General features: G+C 43.1%; 1 protein-coding gene across 1 annotated transcript in view; it reads right to left on the reverse strand.

Moving 5' to 3' along the window:
• Positions 1-18,294, reverse strand: part of LOC123251045 (oxysterol binding protein) — a 55,183-nt gene that overhangs the window by 16,710 nt on the left and 20,179 nt on the right. The window contains exons 2-8 of the mRNA XM_044680211.1: positions 11,394-11,602; positions 9,259-9,509; positions 4,831-5,029; positions 4,439-4,541; positions 4,090-4,144; positions 3,752-3,883; positions 781-1,026 (exon numbers count right to left, since the gene is read on the reverse strand). Coding sequence (XP_044536146.1) covers positions 781-1,026; positions 3,752-3,883; positions 4,090-4,144; positions 4,439-4,541; positions 4,831-5,029; positions 9,259-9,509; positions 11,394-11,602 — 1,195 coding nt within the window. The remainder of the gene's footprint in view (positions 1-780; positions 1,027-3,751; positions 3,884-4,089; positions 4,145-4,438; positions 4,542-4,830; positions 5,030-9,258; positions 9,510-11,393; positions 11,603-18,294) is intronic.

An 18,294-nucleotide genomic window follows, 5' to 3' on the forward strand; every position in this document is an offset into this window, starting at 1 on the left:
CTCAAACCCATTGGATTGGTGGGAGGAGGTCTCCCTCAAGCCCATAAAGACCTCCCTGATAGAATGGGCAAATGAGAACTTGTTCCAATGGCCATGAAGGCAGAAGAAGCAGGTTCTGTGGAGCACTTAGAGCTTAGTCAAACAGCAAAGAACCTAAGGTTGTCCACTGCTTCCTGAGTCATCACCAGCAGTTGTGACTTCTGTTTTGCCATTGGACTTTGAAGACTCAGGAGCATGAGGCTCACTATTCTGTGCAACTTTGATGCACGTAAATCCACTTTGTGCACTGGTTTTGGATGCCATTTTGATCCTCTTTGATTAAGGACAACCATTCCAGGCTGCCCAAAGGCAACACCCCAAAATAAAATTTTTTTTTAAATCCTAACCTTCCATCTTAGAATCAACACTGTGAATTAGTTCTGAAGTAGAAGAGTGGTAAGGGCTGGACAATGGAGGTTAAGTGACCTGCCCAGGGTGACATAACTAGAAAGTGTCAGAGGCTAGATTTGAACTCAGGACCTCCTATCTCTGGGCCTGGCTCTGAATCCACGGAACCATCCAGCAGCCCCCCACGCCAAAATATTCTTGATGCTTATAAGACCCATAAGACTGGCAACAATCACATCTTATAGGAAAGAAGAAAAGCCCAGGGTACGCCAGGGATTTCTGATAGTCTGGGACTATCATAAGAAGGCAACCTAGTGCCAAACGTTTTCTCCACCACGTTAAGAGATTATCATAAGAGCCACAATGTCCCACAAGCTCTGGAAGGCCATTTACCTGTTCACAGAGGGATCGATAACCATTCTCCTCAAGGCGGTCCAGCTCAAAGGTCTCTCCTAGGAGTGGATTGAATGGCTTGCTAGTACGGAAGACAGTGGTGGAGTAGGAGGACACGGTGAAAGCAGCCACATAGCACAGCTGTTCTAGTGAATTCTCACATTTTGCAGCTCGGTCTAAGAGTTCATGATATTCCAAATCTTCAGTGAGGCGCTGAAGCATGGACAGGGGCTCATTAAAGTTCACCTGACAATAAAAGAAAAGAAAAATGCTAAATTGGCTTAATTTATTCGTAAGAGCCAAGGCAATAAAATATTGATATAAATACATAAACCAGACAGTTACTCTTTTATAAACTAGGAAATGAAGTTACTAAGAGGTGGAGAGCTTTGGTCAAAGTAAACTAGCAAGTCAAAGGGGTGAGCACATTGGCCTGGGGCTTCATCTCCAGAATCAGCTTTGCAAATCAATGCTCCTCCCCTAACCCCCTACAGGGCTTGGGAAGAAGGTGAACTTTTCAAGCATCTAGTATAAAGGTGACTCAGCTTTAGGTTCAAGAAGTTCTCAACTTAGAAAGGGACCTTTAAGATAAGCCCTCTTTCCTAGACTCCAGCCCTTAGATTTTGCTCTACTACCCTCCTTTGGGAAGTAAAAGCTCCCTCTTTTCCATGTCCCCAGAATATCTCCTCCATTCCCTCCCCAAACCTGATTCCCTGACTGGAGATAATCTTAAGCAGAATAGTGTAAACAAATTAATGTTAAGACTCACTGATGGTCCCATAACCCTTCAAGAATATTGGAACTGTTAATAGTTATGATGTATCCCAAATTGAAACTCACTGAATTCCAAAGCATTAGCAAAGAAAGTCAAGAAATTTGGGCAGGGTGAGTAGGGCACAAAATTCTTTCATGGGAGGCCACTGAGTAGGTCAGTTCTGCCTTGTTGTGAGGGTTTATTTAGTAATTAATTTAGTAATAGTGTTGGACCTAGCAGGAAGGGCTGGAGATTTCCAAATGGAATGAAGGAGCAGGAAGTAGGGCTTGTGCTCTGAGAGAGACTCCATTAGTGGTTGGACATAACTGTTGCTAACCCTGGGAGATCTCAGAGTTAGGGAAAAACTGCATCCAGATTCCCTGGGATCCTGAGAGGTGAGGGCTTTTAGCAAGTGGACAAGACCTGCAGAGCTGCACCAAGTGGGAAAGTGGTTTGGGATCTGGTGGACAGCATTTCAAACTCACTCTCCCTACTTGGGTACCTTGGATCACCTGGCAGAGTTGGCTCTTGGCACCCTGTGACCATCCTTGGATTACCGTGAGCCTCCAATTGCCCTTTTGCTGTGCTGACCAAACCTGACTGGAACCAAGTTTGAAGGAGCCTTTCCTGTAACTCCAGTACTGCTCCTTTGGGCCCTGCCTGGCTTAGGTCAATTAGGATAGAGTAGTTAAGTCCTTCCCTAGCCCCTGTGTTTTGCCCTTAGGTTTTCAAGTGTAGAAATCCCCATACCCATCCTTTATTTAGTTTCCCTCAAATAAACTGCATAAAATTTACCTTTGCTTGCTGATTCCATAGACCCTGGCCTAGGGTAAAAGCTGGGTACCCATTGGGCCAACTACCATTCTTGTGTCTGATAAAACAGTGAACCCTGGTCTCCCTATCCTGGTTGGTCCTGTCTCTCCTTCAACCCAGTGTGTACCCTCAAACCATTTAGGTTATATTTTAACATCCCTGGTGCCTCACTTTTAGCCTCAGACTGCTTGGAGTCACTTGGGGTTGAGTTCCCTGAACTACTGGGATGTCACATATTCCACCCATCTCCTGCTGCAGAGTCCACAACCTTTAAAGCTCTAAGTTTGTTCCTCAGCTTTCATGGCAGTGAAACTGGGGTTTTGGAGTAAGGGGAAAGAACAAAAACAACTGTTCCTAAGAAAAAGCCATTTCAAAATCAGAATGGGCTTATATTTTCTTTTCTTTTCTTTAAACCCTACCTTCTGTCTTAGACTCAATTCTAAATACCGGCTCCAAAGCAAAAGAACACTGAGGGTTAAATGACTTACCCAGGGTTGAGTCACACAGCTAGGAAGTGGTTGAGAATATATCTGAACCTAGGTTCTCCTTCGCCTTGGCCTATATTTTCAAGGGAGGCAGGCCCTTATTTTAGGTGATATCAAAACTGCCCTGTTAATATTCTATTGTTGTATCATGCTTATTTGTGGACGTATTGCTGTGTTTCCCCTCCTTCCCTCAAGTTAGAATATAAACCTGAAGGAAAGGACTGTATGCTTCAACTCTACATCCTCTGCCCCTCACATAGCACTTTGCCCAAAGTATCTATTGAGTTGAACTGAACCAGATTGCAACAAGAACAGTAGCGGTCAGCTGGACCTCTAATGCCTCCCCTCTTCAAGGAGGGAAGGGAAAGAGAATTGAACACAGGCTTACTACCTCAATGATATACAGAGGCCCACTCTCTTCCAGAAATGAAGATGGACCAGGTGATGTCTAAAATCCCTTCAAGCTCTGAATCCATGGTACTTACAGGAAAAAACAGAACTACCCCAAAGCTCCCACCAGTCCCTGTTGTGTCCAGAAATCCAGTCTTCATTCTCCTATACAGGAATACCTCTAGAGCTACATTAAATTGACATTCAAAACTACTCCTCTTTTTCCATACCACTTTTAGCTTTACAAATTGCTTTCTTCACAAAAAGTCTGGCCAGGTAGATAGTATAAATATCCTTATTCTTACTTTATGGAAGAAAAAACTAAGGCTCAGAGAAATCAAGTGACTCAGCAAAGGTCACAGAGCCAGAGTAAGCTGCAGCTGGGATTGGCAGGGAGGTCTCTCCTGACTCCCAAGTCCTTCAGTCTTTCCACTATCCCATTTGCCTGAAGGAAATAGGTCAAATCCCTCCCCACAAAGGCCTGTGAAAATTGCTAGGATTCCACTCTACGACACAAACAGGGTCTCACCGGCATTGGGATCTTGGAGAGTTCCTTTCCAATACAGTTCTTCATTATACTCCATAAATTGAGGCTGTAGTTTGGCTTATAGGGAATTCGAGTTCTTTTTTCCTTCTTCGTCTCTTCCAACTGATGTTTATACTAGGGGCAAGATAAAATCCAGGCAATCACCCTCAAGAAAGAGGGGGGGAAAAGCAACCCTCTTCCCTAGGGTGAAAGTCTGTGCTTCTCTACCTCTTGGCAAAAACTTGTTAAACTGTGACCTGGAGTTCCCCTCAAAGAGCCCCACCAATAACCTCATCCTTCCCCAGTACCTCCTAATAACCCTTCTCATGCTGGAGAACTACCTGTTCATCCAGGCTGATGTCACTGCTGGCCCCACTGATATTGCTGCCAGTCCGTCTAAATGAATGGAGAAAGCATGAAAATTAAAGCAAAGGTCAGAACTGTCAACTTCTCATTCTAGGCATTATCTTTGAAAGTAAAACGGCCACTAGACTCATATATCTCTTAACAAGTAAAAATGATCACCCTGAGGAGAGAACAGGCTTCGATGCTGCACTTCTAGGCACAAAGCTGGCAGACAGCCTACCACTTACCAAGGACACGACCCGGCTCCTAGTAGCCTTACTGCCTCTACCCTCCTGGAGGTCAGACACTTTGGATCCCATAGGGGTGGAGCCAAGAAGAACTTACTTGTGGCCCAAGCTCTCAGGCATGGTGATGATTTCGGGAGCATCGAAGAATTCATTGTCGTCATCTTCATCACTCATATCTCCTTTGCCCGAACAGATCTGATCTGCAAGGGGAAGGCCAGGCTGACACACTTTATTTTCCTTTTCCCAATACTCTGTTTAATATTCTCAATGTTAAATATCAACTACGCACAGCTAGCAGGAACCAAAAAAATAAGGCAAAAGCAGAGGCTGGCCTGCTGGAGACTGTTCCAGCTTTACATGGAATAAGCAACCAAAGGAAATGGGATCAGTGGCCCTGAGGGGTCAGATGCTCTGCTCTCTGGTAGCAGCAAACAGCCTGAAGGGATATGACAGGTCTGCCCATGAGGCCACCAGGAGCCTGCTGCTCACCTTTCACAGAACCAGTGCTGCCAGGGGCGCTTGCTGGCAACACTGTGGCACCCCGAAAAGCCCTCTCCAGGTGGTTATGCTGCTTGGCCAGCTGCTCCAAGGTCTCCTCCAGGCGAATACGCTGGTCTCGTTCATATTGCAAAGACTTCTGCCACTTCTTGCTATGTGTCTGGGCCAACATCAGGAAATCCCTGCAGGCCTATATGTCGACAGAATCGGGGCACATCATTCATTTAATCTCCAAAGAGCCCTACCAAGTAACAGACTCTCATGCAGAGAAACTTTACCCTGACTAGTCATGGTACATGACTATTCCCCAAGATCAATGATGGCCACATTTCCCACTATGAAGAAGAACACCACTGTCGGGATTCTTTAATGGTCTCTTGGTCACAAAGTCTGAAGGAATGTCAACCAGTAAGCCTGGCCACAGGATTTCCATCACCACAAATATGACTTCTATCCTCCGGATGGGATCATGTGGCAGATGGAGAAATGAAAAGGTGACAGGAATAATGTTTTTCACGGAGAGAGCTACAGGGCTGAATCTGGAGAACTCTGCACTACAAATGGGAGAATATCTAGCCAAAGTCACCCAAAACTGGGCAAATGGGCCCAGAGAAAGTGATGTCTTTGGGTGTACTTCAGGGAAATACTTCATATTCAATACTTAGTTCTAGATTTGAGGGTGACCTAGATGGAGTGCTAAGTGTAAAACTCTATTCACTTCCTACTCAGTGGGGAGGTAGGAATCAAATCTTAAAGTACAACTGAGAGAAAAGGAAAAGTTTGATGCATCAAATTTCAAGCTAACAAAAGGTTTTAGTGTCTGAGGTCAGGTCACCTTCACACTGATCAGAGCAATTTGGAAGAAGAAAGACAAGAGCTGAATAAGACCTTGGAAATTGCCTAGTCAGGCCCCTTATTTTAAAAAGAAAGTAGAAAGATATGAAAACCTAGAAAACTGCCTAAGCTTTAAGAAGCAGCAAGCCTATTTTCCTTGTCAGAATACTTCTCGATTCAATATATTTTCCCAGTTTCATTGCTGCAAACATATAAATCTTAATATATACATACTCCAGTTTATCAATAAGTGAATCAAGGAAGTATAGACAATAAGCACACTGCATTTGATGAGAGAAGACCAGACAGGGAGAGTAACAAGGAAAGTAGAATGAGAGAGGAGAATCCATCTCTGAAACTACACAGCCATATTCTCTCTTCAAGGCTCAGGTTGGGTGTTGCCATCTACATGAAAAGCCTTCCCCAAAAGTTCCCTTCACTCTTAATTGAAAGGATTTCTTCTTGACTCAAAGTTTCCCTCCAGCCTTTTTCTGGATCTCTCCACTAACAATGAATCCCCACCTTCGGAGGAGGGCTAGATGGCTGCTCATCTCTATGCCTCATCACCTTGCACAATGACTTGTCATATTGCTTTTGAATGAAATGAAACAAGCTCCTAACTGCCAGTGTTAAAAAATGAAGAAATAATAATAATGCCCAGAGTATAATACAGAAAAGGGAATGGTATGGAGGAAAAAAAAGATGAACAATGAAGGAGAAAGTTGAGCAAATTTTAAAACAAGAAGATACTTTCATTGGGATTTTGAATAATGTCTCTATGTAGAGAAAGTGTTTCTTGCCTTTTATATTTAACATTTAAACATTTCAGGATTCCCAAAATACTTTCCACACTTTATCCATTTGATTAGGTCACGTATGAAGCCACTCTGTGTGTAGCACTGTGTTAGAAATTGGGGAGAAAGGAAATTCAGCTAAGACTAAATTCTCACCCTGATGGCATTTATAGTCTAATAACTGGAGGCTAAGACACCCATGTACAAGGAAGTAGAACTCAAAAGAAAAATAGAGTATCAGCACAGCTTAAGAGTGTGTGACATAGTGCCTCTGATAGTAACTATGTCAGATGTCATCATCCCCATTTTATAGATGAGCAAACAGAGGCTCAGAGCATTTGGGAACTTGCCCCTGGTTACAGAAGCAAAAAAATGTCAGAGGAAGGAAGCAACCCTCTAGGTTATGTGACTCTAAGCCTAGCACAACTAGCCGACCCCACTATCAAATATCACTGGCACTGCTTTCATATCATTTCTTTTAGGAAAAGTTCCAACTGTGCTGATTATTTGTGACTGATTTAATTCATTTAGCTTTTATTAAGTGGGGAGACTTTGTCACAAGAGAACTAACAGACTTCAAGGATATTTTTTTTAACCCCTTACCTTCCATCTTAGAATTAATACTGCATATTGGTTCTAAGGCAGAAGAATGGTAAGGGCTAGGCAATTGGGGGTTAAGTGACTTAGGGTCACACAGCTAGGATGTGTCTGAGGCCAAATTTGAACCCAGGACCTCCCATCTCTAGGCCTGGCTCTCAATCCACTGAGCCACCCAGCTGCCCCCTCAAGGATATTTTTCAAAACACAAGTTGTTTTGGGGAACGACAATGGCCCTGGGAATTAGAAGAACTGGTTCATGGTGGAATCATGATGGTTATCCATATCTTTCTACATTCCTTTCTTTTGAGCAAGTGGCTAAAACAAATAATTATCTTGCTATCTTCTGTGATTTAGATAATTCCCAACTCAAGTTGAATAGTTATTAAACTCTTAATATGAGCATAGAAGGAGGATAGGAATCGAGGGAAATATAAAACCTTTGGTTTCATGGTATTTACAGTCTTATAATATGGAGTAACAGCTGAGATTTGGAGCTGGAGAAAGAGACTCCAATTCGAAATGCTACCTCTGACACTTGATGCTGCTGCTGTTCAGTCTGACCTCATTTGGAGTTTTCTTGGCAAAAATATTGGAGTGGTTTGCCATTTCCTTCTCTAGCTCATTTTCCAGATGAGGAAACTGAGATAAATAGGGTAAAGTGACTTGCCCAGAGTCACATAACAAGATGATGTATCTGAGGCTAGATTTGAACTCTGGTCTTCCTGACTTCAGGTCCAGTACTCTATCCACTGTGTCATTTAACTGCCCTGACAGTGACTATTGGCTAATTCACTGAGCTTCTCTAAGCCTCAGTTTTCTCATCTATGAAATAGGGAAAATATTCATGGTAGTCACCTCATAGGACTGATATGAGGTTCAGATAAGCTAATATCTAGAAAGCCCTTGTGCCAACTCTTACTATAGTTATACAGTACAAAAGTGTAAACGAAATGTTATGGACTAAGAAGGAAAAGTTCATTGCTGAATAAAAATATCAAGGAAGATTTCCTGGAGGAGGTAGATTCTGAATTGGCTTTTTAATGCAGACATTCCCCAACCCAGAAATGGGTGGGGAGGCAGTCTAGGTATAAAGTTATCTACAGAATCTGATGAGCATTTTAGAGAAATAAGATAAACATAAATTAGAAGCACTGTCTATTTAGTAATAAAGGGAATAAATGAAACCAGTTACATTTGTCCTGTTAATAAGAAAAATTCAAGTATTTAGAAGTTAAGCTGAATTAAACTATTTTTAAGCACATTTTTAAGGATATTCCCTAAACTAGACAGAGACCCATGAAATTAATGGATTCACAGAATTTAGAGGTGAAAGGGAACCTTGAAGTCTTTTAATCCAACTCTCTCCTTTTACAGATGAGGAAACTGAGGCCTGGAGAAGGGAAGTAACTTGTTCAAAATCACAGAGGCAATAAAGGGTAGAGTTTCCTCTAGGTCTTCTAACTATAAATCCAGTAAATTTTTACTACATCTCACTGTGTCTCCATTGCATTTAAATGGAAAAAGCTACTCAAATATTTTTCTCAAGAATTTTCATCCTCTCCATAATCCTTCTAACATTTAAGTGAGACCTGAAAAAGATATCTTCTCAGGCTAGTCCCTTTGTTTATTCTCCACATTAACATGCAGTGTCTGGAAGGCATAAAAGGAAGACAGAGCTGTTCTGTATTTACCTAGCACTTGTCACCTAACAAAGCAGAGGAAGTATTCTTTCCAAATCCCTGATCCTCCCAATAAGATTCACCTGGGGCAGGGAGCTCTCTCCAACACTGCTCCCTCCTCACCTTACATCATAAGGATCCCCAAAGTGCAAATGACTTTTCTTTGTAACCCTGAATTACCTTGGAAAGCAAGTGGTGAGAACAGGGTCCTCAAGTTTTCTAAGGTTTCCTTTACCTTTACCTACCAGACCAGTTTATTCCACACTGGGCCAACAACTACGAGCAGGCAGGGACTAGGCTTTATTTTAGATCCCCTGAGATACCTTCTATCTACTGAGCAGGGCACCTTGTTCCCCTTTGAGCAACAAGCCCAGTAACTCTAGTTCCAGAAGCAATGAAGCGAAGCCTGATGTTCTATGCCACGGAGGCTCCAATTTCAACATACATGCAGGAGTTTATATTCTGGTCAGGAAAGGGACCAAAGTGCCCCAGGCTATGGTGTTTGCACTTACATTAATCATGGCATTGGATGTGATCCTGAAGAGTGTGGCACGTTCATTGACCTGCTTGATCTTTTCATTGCTCTCAGCAGGCAGTTTGAGGGACTCCAGCTCACTGAGGGACCGCTGGAGAGCTGTGCCATGCTTGGCAATCAGGTCATTGCAGGTGCTCAAGTCTTCCACTTTGCTGGAGAGGGTCCGGAGGGTATTCTGAAGTTCTGTCTTATCAGTTTGAGAGACTGATTCTTCATCTCCTGATTCGTCTGTAGAGGAAACAAAACAAATGAAGTGACCCTGAGCTGAGGCATATTTTCCAAGGAACCAGCCAGGAGTACACCAACTGGACACACCTAAAACTGGTGCTTATCAGTCTTAGCAACTTGGAAGCCCTAGTGAGGCTAGATGAGTGCCTGATTACAGGACAGGGATGATGAAGGGGGAGCTCAGTGGCTCCTGGGCTCAGGAGTGGGTTATTGAGCCTTTTACCTCTAGTTTGCCGGTTCCAATCCAGCCCAAGCTGACTGTTACTGAAAATCCACTACCATCTGTTGGCTGTTCGGTAGGCCCTGTATGAAATGAGTTGAGAATCTCAGTCTAATTCCTTGTGGACAAGAGTCCACATCACAAAATCCAGAATTGGAACTAATTAATCACTAGCAAAGGTAGGCTCAGGGAATCAGGGATTTTAAAGGGGGTTCATCTGAAACCTGGGAAACTGTGTAAGGATATTATGCTACCTAAGTCTCTAATACTTAGGACTAGATACAGAAGTTTACTTCCAAGAGTCACTAGCCCTATTGATTATTAGCTCTACTACCCTTACCACTCCTGGGCCAAGGACAGTCCCTAGCCCGGATGAAAAAGGAGGAGGGTTGGGCGTGGGGCTAGCAACCCCACCCTGTAAAAACTACATCTGCTAAAGAAACTGCAACCTAAAGTAGGGGCAGCTGGGTTAGCTCAGTGGATTGAGAGCCAGGCCTAGAGACGAAAGGTCCTAGTTCAAAACCCGGGCTCAGACACTTCCCAGCTGGGTGACCCTGAGCGACTGTGTGACCCGTTGCCTACTGGTTGTGGCCCTATGCTCCTTGAATGGAGTCCCAGGATTTAAAAAAAAAAAAAAAAAAAAAAAAGTGTTAACAGTAATTCCTAATGAAGGGGAAAGGCCCAGGTTCAAATGGAATCTTAACCATGAATTTACCACAATGTGCTATCTTTGCTATATGAACTCTAAAAATGGAATGGTAAAGAAAAAGAAACCAAAATATATGTTCTATTCTCTAAATGACCACCCTGACTCAGCCAACAAGTAACCATTTAGTTCAACCTAACTAAAAGCAATAATGTCTAAGTGGGGTGCTTTGTCAATTTCCCTAGAGGACTATCTGGATAAAAAATCAAGAGCATGCATATGTAATATGTAATTTACTATCTAGAAACCAAGGTAGCACAATGGGACTTTCAGACTTCATTGCCTTTTTCAAGGAAACTGCCAAAACTTATATTCTGTCCAATGATTTGGGCTCAAATGAAGAGTCAAGTCAGAGAATGCCATAAAGCCTAGAATATGGGACTTGGGATTTAAGAAATCAAAACCTAGGGGCAGCTGGGTAGCTCAGTGGATTAAGAATCAGGTCCAGAGATGAGAGGTCCTGGGTTCAAATGTGGCCTTAGATATTTCTTAGCTGTGTGACTCTGGACAAGTCACTTAATCTCCATTGCCTGGCCCTTACCACTCTTTTGCCTTGGAACCAACACACAGTATTCATTCTAAGACGAAAGGTAAGGTTTAAAAAAAAAAATCCTACAACAGTGAAGTGAGAAATAAGTGAAAAATGCTATTGGATCCAGGTGGAGGGTTTGTAGTAACCCAAAGATTAACCTATTAGGCAAAAGTGTTTCTTGTATCTGTAGTCATATTAAAGCATCAGGTAGGCAGCTTGTATTAAAAAGATTAAAGTCCTTACAAGACTACTGCTTTAGAGTGACTGGAAACCTGAGGGAACTGTACCTAAAAGACCCAAGGGAACAGCAGATTGACTTTAAGGTCCAATCAGCTGAGCAAGATGGGGCCAAATTAGACCATTCCCTGTTAAATATTAACAAGGAAGTTTACCATGTGCATCTCTCTCTTTTCTATCCTCACTTACCTGACTCTGCCAACATCTTCACAGCCTTTGCCTTGGCCAGTTCCAAGGCTGTCACCCAGCGCTGACGCTCTACTTCTGAGCTGGCCTTCAGGTGGTAGGTCTGAGCTCCACCATTAGAGATGATGAAGTTGCAGGAATCCTCCACAGTGATGTTAGCAGTGGCCAGGTTGATGGTTCCTCGGCAGGTGTGCCGCATTTCTGCCTTTGACCTACACCAAAGGAAACAAAAGACACGCCATGTAAAATGGAGGACTGAAAATCTATCCCTAACCAGGTTCATTCCCTTTCAATACCCTGAGATTTGAAAAGACAAAAGCCTTACAAACCTGCAAATTCTAAGTAGAGTTTTTTATTTGATTCTAAAATGTAAAGCAGGCTATGTGGGATTGTCTTCCAAGCCTATAAATACGGTTCTAAGTCAGAGAAAACTCCATACCTCTTGCTAGCAGCAGAATTTTCACTGACCAAGTTATGATGGCTAGTTTCTTTAGGTATTTCTCAAACCATCCTGCAGGGTTAAGTTTAAGATGTATCATCTTCATGAGGCATTTTATGCAACATATTTGTGACCTGTAACATCTTGGGCTTAAGAAGCCACTCCCCTGGCTCATCTCTGCAACAGTTTCAGTGAGGATGAGACAAAAAGAAAACTCTCATCCTGGGTTCTATGCTCATGTGTGTTAGAAAACTAGAAAGTCTCTCTAGACCTTTTTTGAAATGAAGCTCAGCAAATGCAGCATGGAGTTATTTCTTGGCCTGACGTAAACTGTTTTTGTGGTGGCAAGAAAAGGATGGACAATTATTGTCTTCCTGGCCCAGCAACTCTCCTGAGGAGAAACTGTTAAGAGCGTCCTATTCCTTACTCACTGGGTGAGATTCGGAGATCTTCTCTGATCCTTGGTGTAAAAGTTCCCTGGAGCTTCCTGACAGGCAGGTTTATTAATAGCACTCATTTCTAGAGCTTTACTGCACTTCTCAGTGACACAACAACCAGCAAGAGGTTCTTCACTAAATAATAAACCTCAATTAAATCCATACTATTGCAACAGAAGCAGCAACATGCATGGCTCTCAAGAGCCCTCCCAATGTCAACTTTCCCACACTACAGATAGTCATTGATAAGGCCCTCCCAATAAAAGGCAGCCTGGTTACTGAGGCTGTGCTCTGACCAACCCAGGAACACAAAGAGATCAAAGTCCCTTGCCAATCTTTAGTTCTCTTTCTCATTGGCTACAAGGCCAAACACATCTGGAATGTCCTGAATTCCTACATGCCTCAAAGTGCACACGTTTCATCCCTTCTCCTAAAAGTTTGCTTACTCTCTCTACTTAGGAGTCTGTTTGTTTCTGGCCACTCAGTATCTCCCCCTCCTACCTCCAACTGTGAAAGAAAGGGAGGGTTCTCAATAGACCGTACATTGCCCTTCCTTCTACCTGATCCAAGTGTAACATGAGCCCATGCTGCAGGCTATTTGCACCCCCCTCAGGCTTCAGTTTCTCTATGAATAATACAGGCCAAATTCCAGGCACACAGCTGACATGCAGGCTCACCCTTCCTTTCCCTTCCAAGGGCACCACCTGGCCCCTTCATCACATTCCTTCTCACTGGCAATTTCCATAAGCTACTTCATGGGAATCTCTTATTATACCTGGTATGAAATCCCCAAATTAACCACTTAGTAGTTAGAAACACTTCTAGAGCCGACAGGTGAGGCCTGCTTCAGTTCAGTTTAGTTCTGTTGGGCTCAGGTGCCTACTTCTAAATGCCTAGTGAATAAGGAGAGACACGATACTCATGAGATTGGGGAGTTCTTAAGGAAATATGCTTTTAAGTGGTATTTTCTAGCCTGAAAGTTTTTCAGTTTAAAAATATTCCCTAGTCAACAAATGGTCAAGGGATATGAATAGGCAGTTCTCAGATGAAGAAATCAAAAATAACAATAATCACATGAAAAAGTGTTCTAAATACCTCCAGATTAGCAAAATGCAAATCAAAACAACTCTGCAGTACCACCTCATACCTGGCAGATTGGCCAATATGGCAGCAAAGGAAAGTGATACATTTTGGAAGGGATGTGGCAAAATGGGGACATTAATGCATTGCTGGTGAAGTTGTGAACTGATCCAACCATTCTGGATGGCAATTTGGAATTATGTGCACAAAGGGCTTTAAAAGGCTATCTCTACCTTTGATCTAGCCATAGCACTGCTGGATTTGTACCCCAAAGAGATAATAAGGAAAAAGGCTTGTACAAAAATATTTGTAGCTGCACTTTTTGTGGTGGCAAAAAATTGGAAAATGAAAGACTGTCCTTCAATTGGAGAATGGCTGAACACATTGTGGTATCTGATGGTGATGGAATACTATTGTGCTCAAAGGAATAATAAACTGGAGGGTTTCTATGTGAACTGGAAAGACCTCCAGGAAATGATGCAGAGTGAAAGGAGCAGAGCCAGGAGAACATTGTACAGAGACAGATACATTGTAGCATAATCAAATGAGAAAAAACACTATTCACATCCAGAGGAAGAACTGTGGGAGCAGAAATGCAGAAGAAAAACACATGATCAAACACGTGGTTTGATGGGAATATGATGGGGGTTTGGGCTTTAAAAGATCGCTCTACTGCAAATATGAGTAACGTGGAAATAGGTTTTAAACAATACATGTATAACCCAGTGGAATTGTTCATCAACTCGGGGATGGGGGAGGGAAGAGGGGTAGGAAAATCATGATTCATGGAACCAGGAAAAATATTCTAAATAAATTATATTTAAAAAAAAAATATATATATATATATATATATATGGGGCAGCTGGGTAGCTCAGTGGATTGAGAGTCAGGCCTAGAGACGGGAGGTCCTAGGTTCAAATCCGGCCTCAGATACTTCCCAAACCCTTACCACTCTTCCACCTAGGAGCCAATACACAGAAGTTGAGGGTTTAAAAAATATATATATATAGTTGAGGGGACAACTAGGTAGCATAATGGATAGAGTCCCAGGCCTGAAGATAGGAGGTCCTGGGTTCAAATCTGGCCTCAGACACTTCCTAGCTGTGTAACCCTGGGCATGTCCCTTAACCCCAACTGCCAAACCCATGGCACTCTCCTGCCTTAGGATAATTGATACTAAGACAGAAGGTATATTTATATATTTGATAACAGAGCTCTAGGCAGAGGATTTATACCTGAGGGTCTAGAAGGCAGGGCAGATAGTTCATTTCCAAGATCCAGAATGCTATACATAAAGACACATCATGGTGGTCAGGTATGCAGCATAAGAAACTGGCTGAGAACCAGACTTACAAGAACAAAGGACAACACTTCAAGTCTGGGTGTAGAAAAAGTATAACTAGCCTCCCAGGGATTCTTTTGGAAGGGGCAGATGTAATTAAAAAGCAGCTTACACATCTAGGGCTTTAGGGTCTCCAAAGCACTTTCCTACCTGCTTACACTAATAGGGAAATAAGACAAGTATTATCACTCCTGTTTTGCAAATGAGGGAAGCAAAACCTAACAGACTAGTTAACTAACTTGGCAAATGCCACAGCTGGTAAAGCTGGGACTGGAATCCAGGGCTTCTCATTCCAAGTTCACTGGTCCTAGACCTCCACCATACTGCACAATTCTAGTTATATAAAGGAAGAATAAGGATTCTCATTGCAGGCTTGAAAATTTTAAGCCTGGCTAACAAGCCATATTGTGGTGTGGCTCCAAGGGTAGCTCTTGGTGATAGCTCAGCATCCTGTCGGATGGTTGGCTTGTGAGCAGAACTCTCAAGAGAATAATAGCAGCAGTTCTCAAACTTTTTGGTCTCGGGACACCATACACTCTTTTTTTAAGTGGATATCTACTGATATAGTATTAGAATTTAAAGCATTTTAGTATTATTATAAAAATAGTTTTGACATCATGGATCCCCTAAAAAAGTCTCAGGGATACACAATGGTCCGCAGACTATACTGTGAGATCCACATTTGTATCTCAATATGTCTTGGGTTATATTGTATCTGCAGTCAGAGATTGCTTGGAGAACTCGGAGTTCTCTGAGACTGATGACAATAAGGTTACAGGGATGTCCAAGACCCCAAGAGACTAAATGAATTTGGCAGGAATCTCGGTCACGAAAAAAGTCAGCACAAAAGTTAAAGCTTCCTCATTTATATGCCATTTTTTTTTTGGAGAGGAACAAACCTGATGAAGAGAGGCAAAATTCGAGGAAGTCTAAAGAAGCAAAAGAATGTAGGAAACAAGTGTCCTGAGGGCAAAGTAGCCCGGCATCAGAAGGGGAAAAGTGTGGTACCTGGCGGGGAAGAAGATAACACTTCTAAGAACACAAAGTAAAGAGAGATTAGGCGGCCAGATTGTGAATTGATAAGCATAAAGATGACAGTGATCACAGGTGGATGGGTGGAAAAAGATGGTCTTTGGGGATTTACAGATGGATAGGAACTTAGAAATTCATCTAGTCCAAGACACTGATTTTATGAATAAGACAACTAAGGCCAGGCTCCCAAAAAGTAGCAATGCTGAAGTTCAAATCTAGGTCTTTTTGGATATATCTCAAATACCATTACTTAAGGCAGGACAAAATAGGATTCTTAGTATATCATTTGTCTCCAACTTTTTCCATCAATCTCTGCTCAGGCTGATATAGGAAATGGGACAGAATGAAGAAAAATCTGATTGCTGGCCCAGTGACTAGCAGGAAGGAGCAGAAATGAAAAGTTGGCTAGCTAATGTTACATTTCCAACACTACTGTGGGAGTCATGAGTTTCCTGAACCCTGAAGTGAAGAGTGTTTTGGAATATATCCTAATACAATTCAACAAACATTTGTTAAGCCATCTATTGTAAAGTACATTCAATACCCAAGATCTGTGAATGTAATTATTACAGGCCAATAACCCATTGTCCTCTACTGAATGCTTCCGTCCAATTAAACTAGTACTCAAACTTAGCTTTGGGCAGAGCTAGTTAGTTAGACTTTCTAGGCCACATCCTCTTCACCAGCCTGCATTGAATACAACCAGCATCAAAAAGGGGGGCAGGTCAGTTAGGGCCTAACTATCCAGATGATTCATTTATATGACGGATGTGTGTTGTAGATGATCTTAATTTGTTGTGCAGGATTAGGGCTTTAGGTTTGGAATTTCAAAAATGTGGAAAAGCCAAGAGCATTTTGTAAGAGCAATCAACACTCCTGGAATATCCCCACTTAACCAAAGAACTATGTAACAGATCTGATCACAACAAAGTGATAATTTGGGAGTGAGGATGATTCTATCAAGTCAATTAAGACTATTGAGCAGCAAGAGAGATTAGAAGACTACTAAGAATATTGCAGAGAAGATTCTTGCTCCAAATGCTGGTTGTACTACATGGCCCCTGAAGTTGCCTCAGACCCTAATATTCTATAACTGAAAGGAACAATCATCTTAGGTCAATCACAAACCCCAAGGAGGAGAAGCAAAAATTCAGGCAAATCTTAGAAAGCCAAGGAAGATGGGAAAGAGTATGAAGGGCAGTAAAAATCTCATTTCTGATAGAAAAAGCCTTTATGTTTAAGGTATGGTGGATGACACATAAAAGGTTAACAAACCTGGAGGGGTGGAAAAAACTAAAGTCCCAGGGCTTTGGAGTAAGTGGGATGCTCTAGGTCCCTTTCAAGCTCTGACATTGTGTTGTTCTTTAAAGTTGTAGAGAATGTTTGAGTTTCTAGAAGATGATAACATTATTAAATCAATAAAGACAGCCTGGATTTAAAGAGAGAACTTTTTGTGTTGATTATTCCTGGCTGGTGGTGTGTATTTATTTGTGTGTCTGGAGCTTGTGGGAAGCATATGGAACAGAGATTGGCCTAAATGCAGTTAAATTGGGTTTCATAGAATAATAACTGCTGAATCAAAGAGAGGGTAAATTTCCATCTTACAAGGCCAGATGGGTCTCCAGGTATGTTTGAGTGGCTCACTCTTGTGCTTTCTCCCCTATGTGTATCTAGGAATATACAGGAAAAACATATTGGAACAGGCACTCAGAAGATATAGGCAATAACCTCTGCCAAAGAGACCTGACCCCAGGGTGCACTTCTGTGTTTTGTAGATAAGCCGGTGCCTGTGATTAGTCCCGCGGGTTCGCTTTGCTGGATGTGAGTGGACTGCAAAAAGAGCACAAGCCCAAGCAAAAAGTTTGGGCTATTAACATCTGCTGAGCTGGGCGGAATTTAGGGCACGCTTATGTGTTTGGCAGGTCAGTCGTGCCCATGCTGACTGGTCGTGCTCCGGTAAAGAGAGTCCGGGCCAAGCCCCAAGCCATAGTTTGTTTGGGTTTCTGTAGTGCAGCAGCAACATAGGCAGAGTTGAGCCCAGCACAGGGCACTCCCCGTGGGTTCCGCAGATAAGCCCCGGTGCCTCTGCCTTAGTTGATTAGTCCCATGTGAACTCTCGTGTGTGTGTGTGTGTGTGTGTGTGTGTGTGTGTGTGTGTGTGTCTCAAAGTCAATACAGCGGTTCTTAGGGCAGGAGGCAGATGGTCAGACGTGGCATCTCACCTCGGCCATCTATTTCCTGACTGCATGACCTTGGTTTGGCCAGGGCCTCAGTTTCCCTCCCTTCCCTCCCGGTAAAGCGGGGGCGGGGACGGGGGAGGGGAAGAGGTTGGGCCGAGGCTCGCTCGGCTGGAGGGGGGCCTGAACGCGGTGTTCAGGAGCCGGACTGACCTGTAGTAGCTGAGGAGCCCGTTGCTCAACACGAACCAGCGTCGCTGGTAGCCCTTGATGTAATTGGTCCATTTGAAGAGCCAGCCCTCCCGGGCCGAGCCGGAGCCCGAGCCCCCGGTCCCGCCGCCCGAACCCCCCGTGGGCGGAGCAGGGGCGGGGCCGGCCGCCGACCCTCCCCCAGCCG

Source organism: Gracilinanus agilis, chromosome 6, assembly GCF_016433145.1.
Source record: "Gracilinanus agilis isolate LMUSP501 chromosome 6, AgileGrace, whole genome shotgun sequence".
Classification (NCBI taxonomy): domain Eukaryota; kingdom Metazoa; phylum Chordata; class Mammalia; order Didelphimorphia; family Didelphidae; genus Gracilinanus; species Gracilinanus agilis.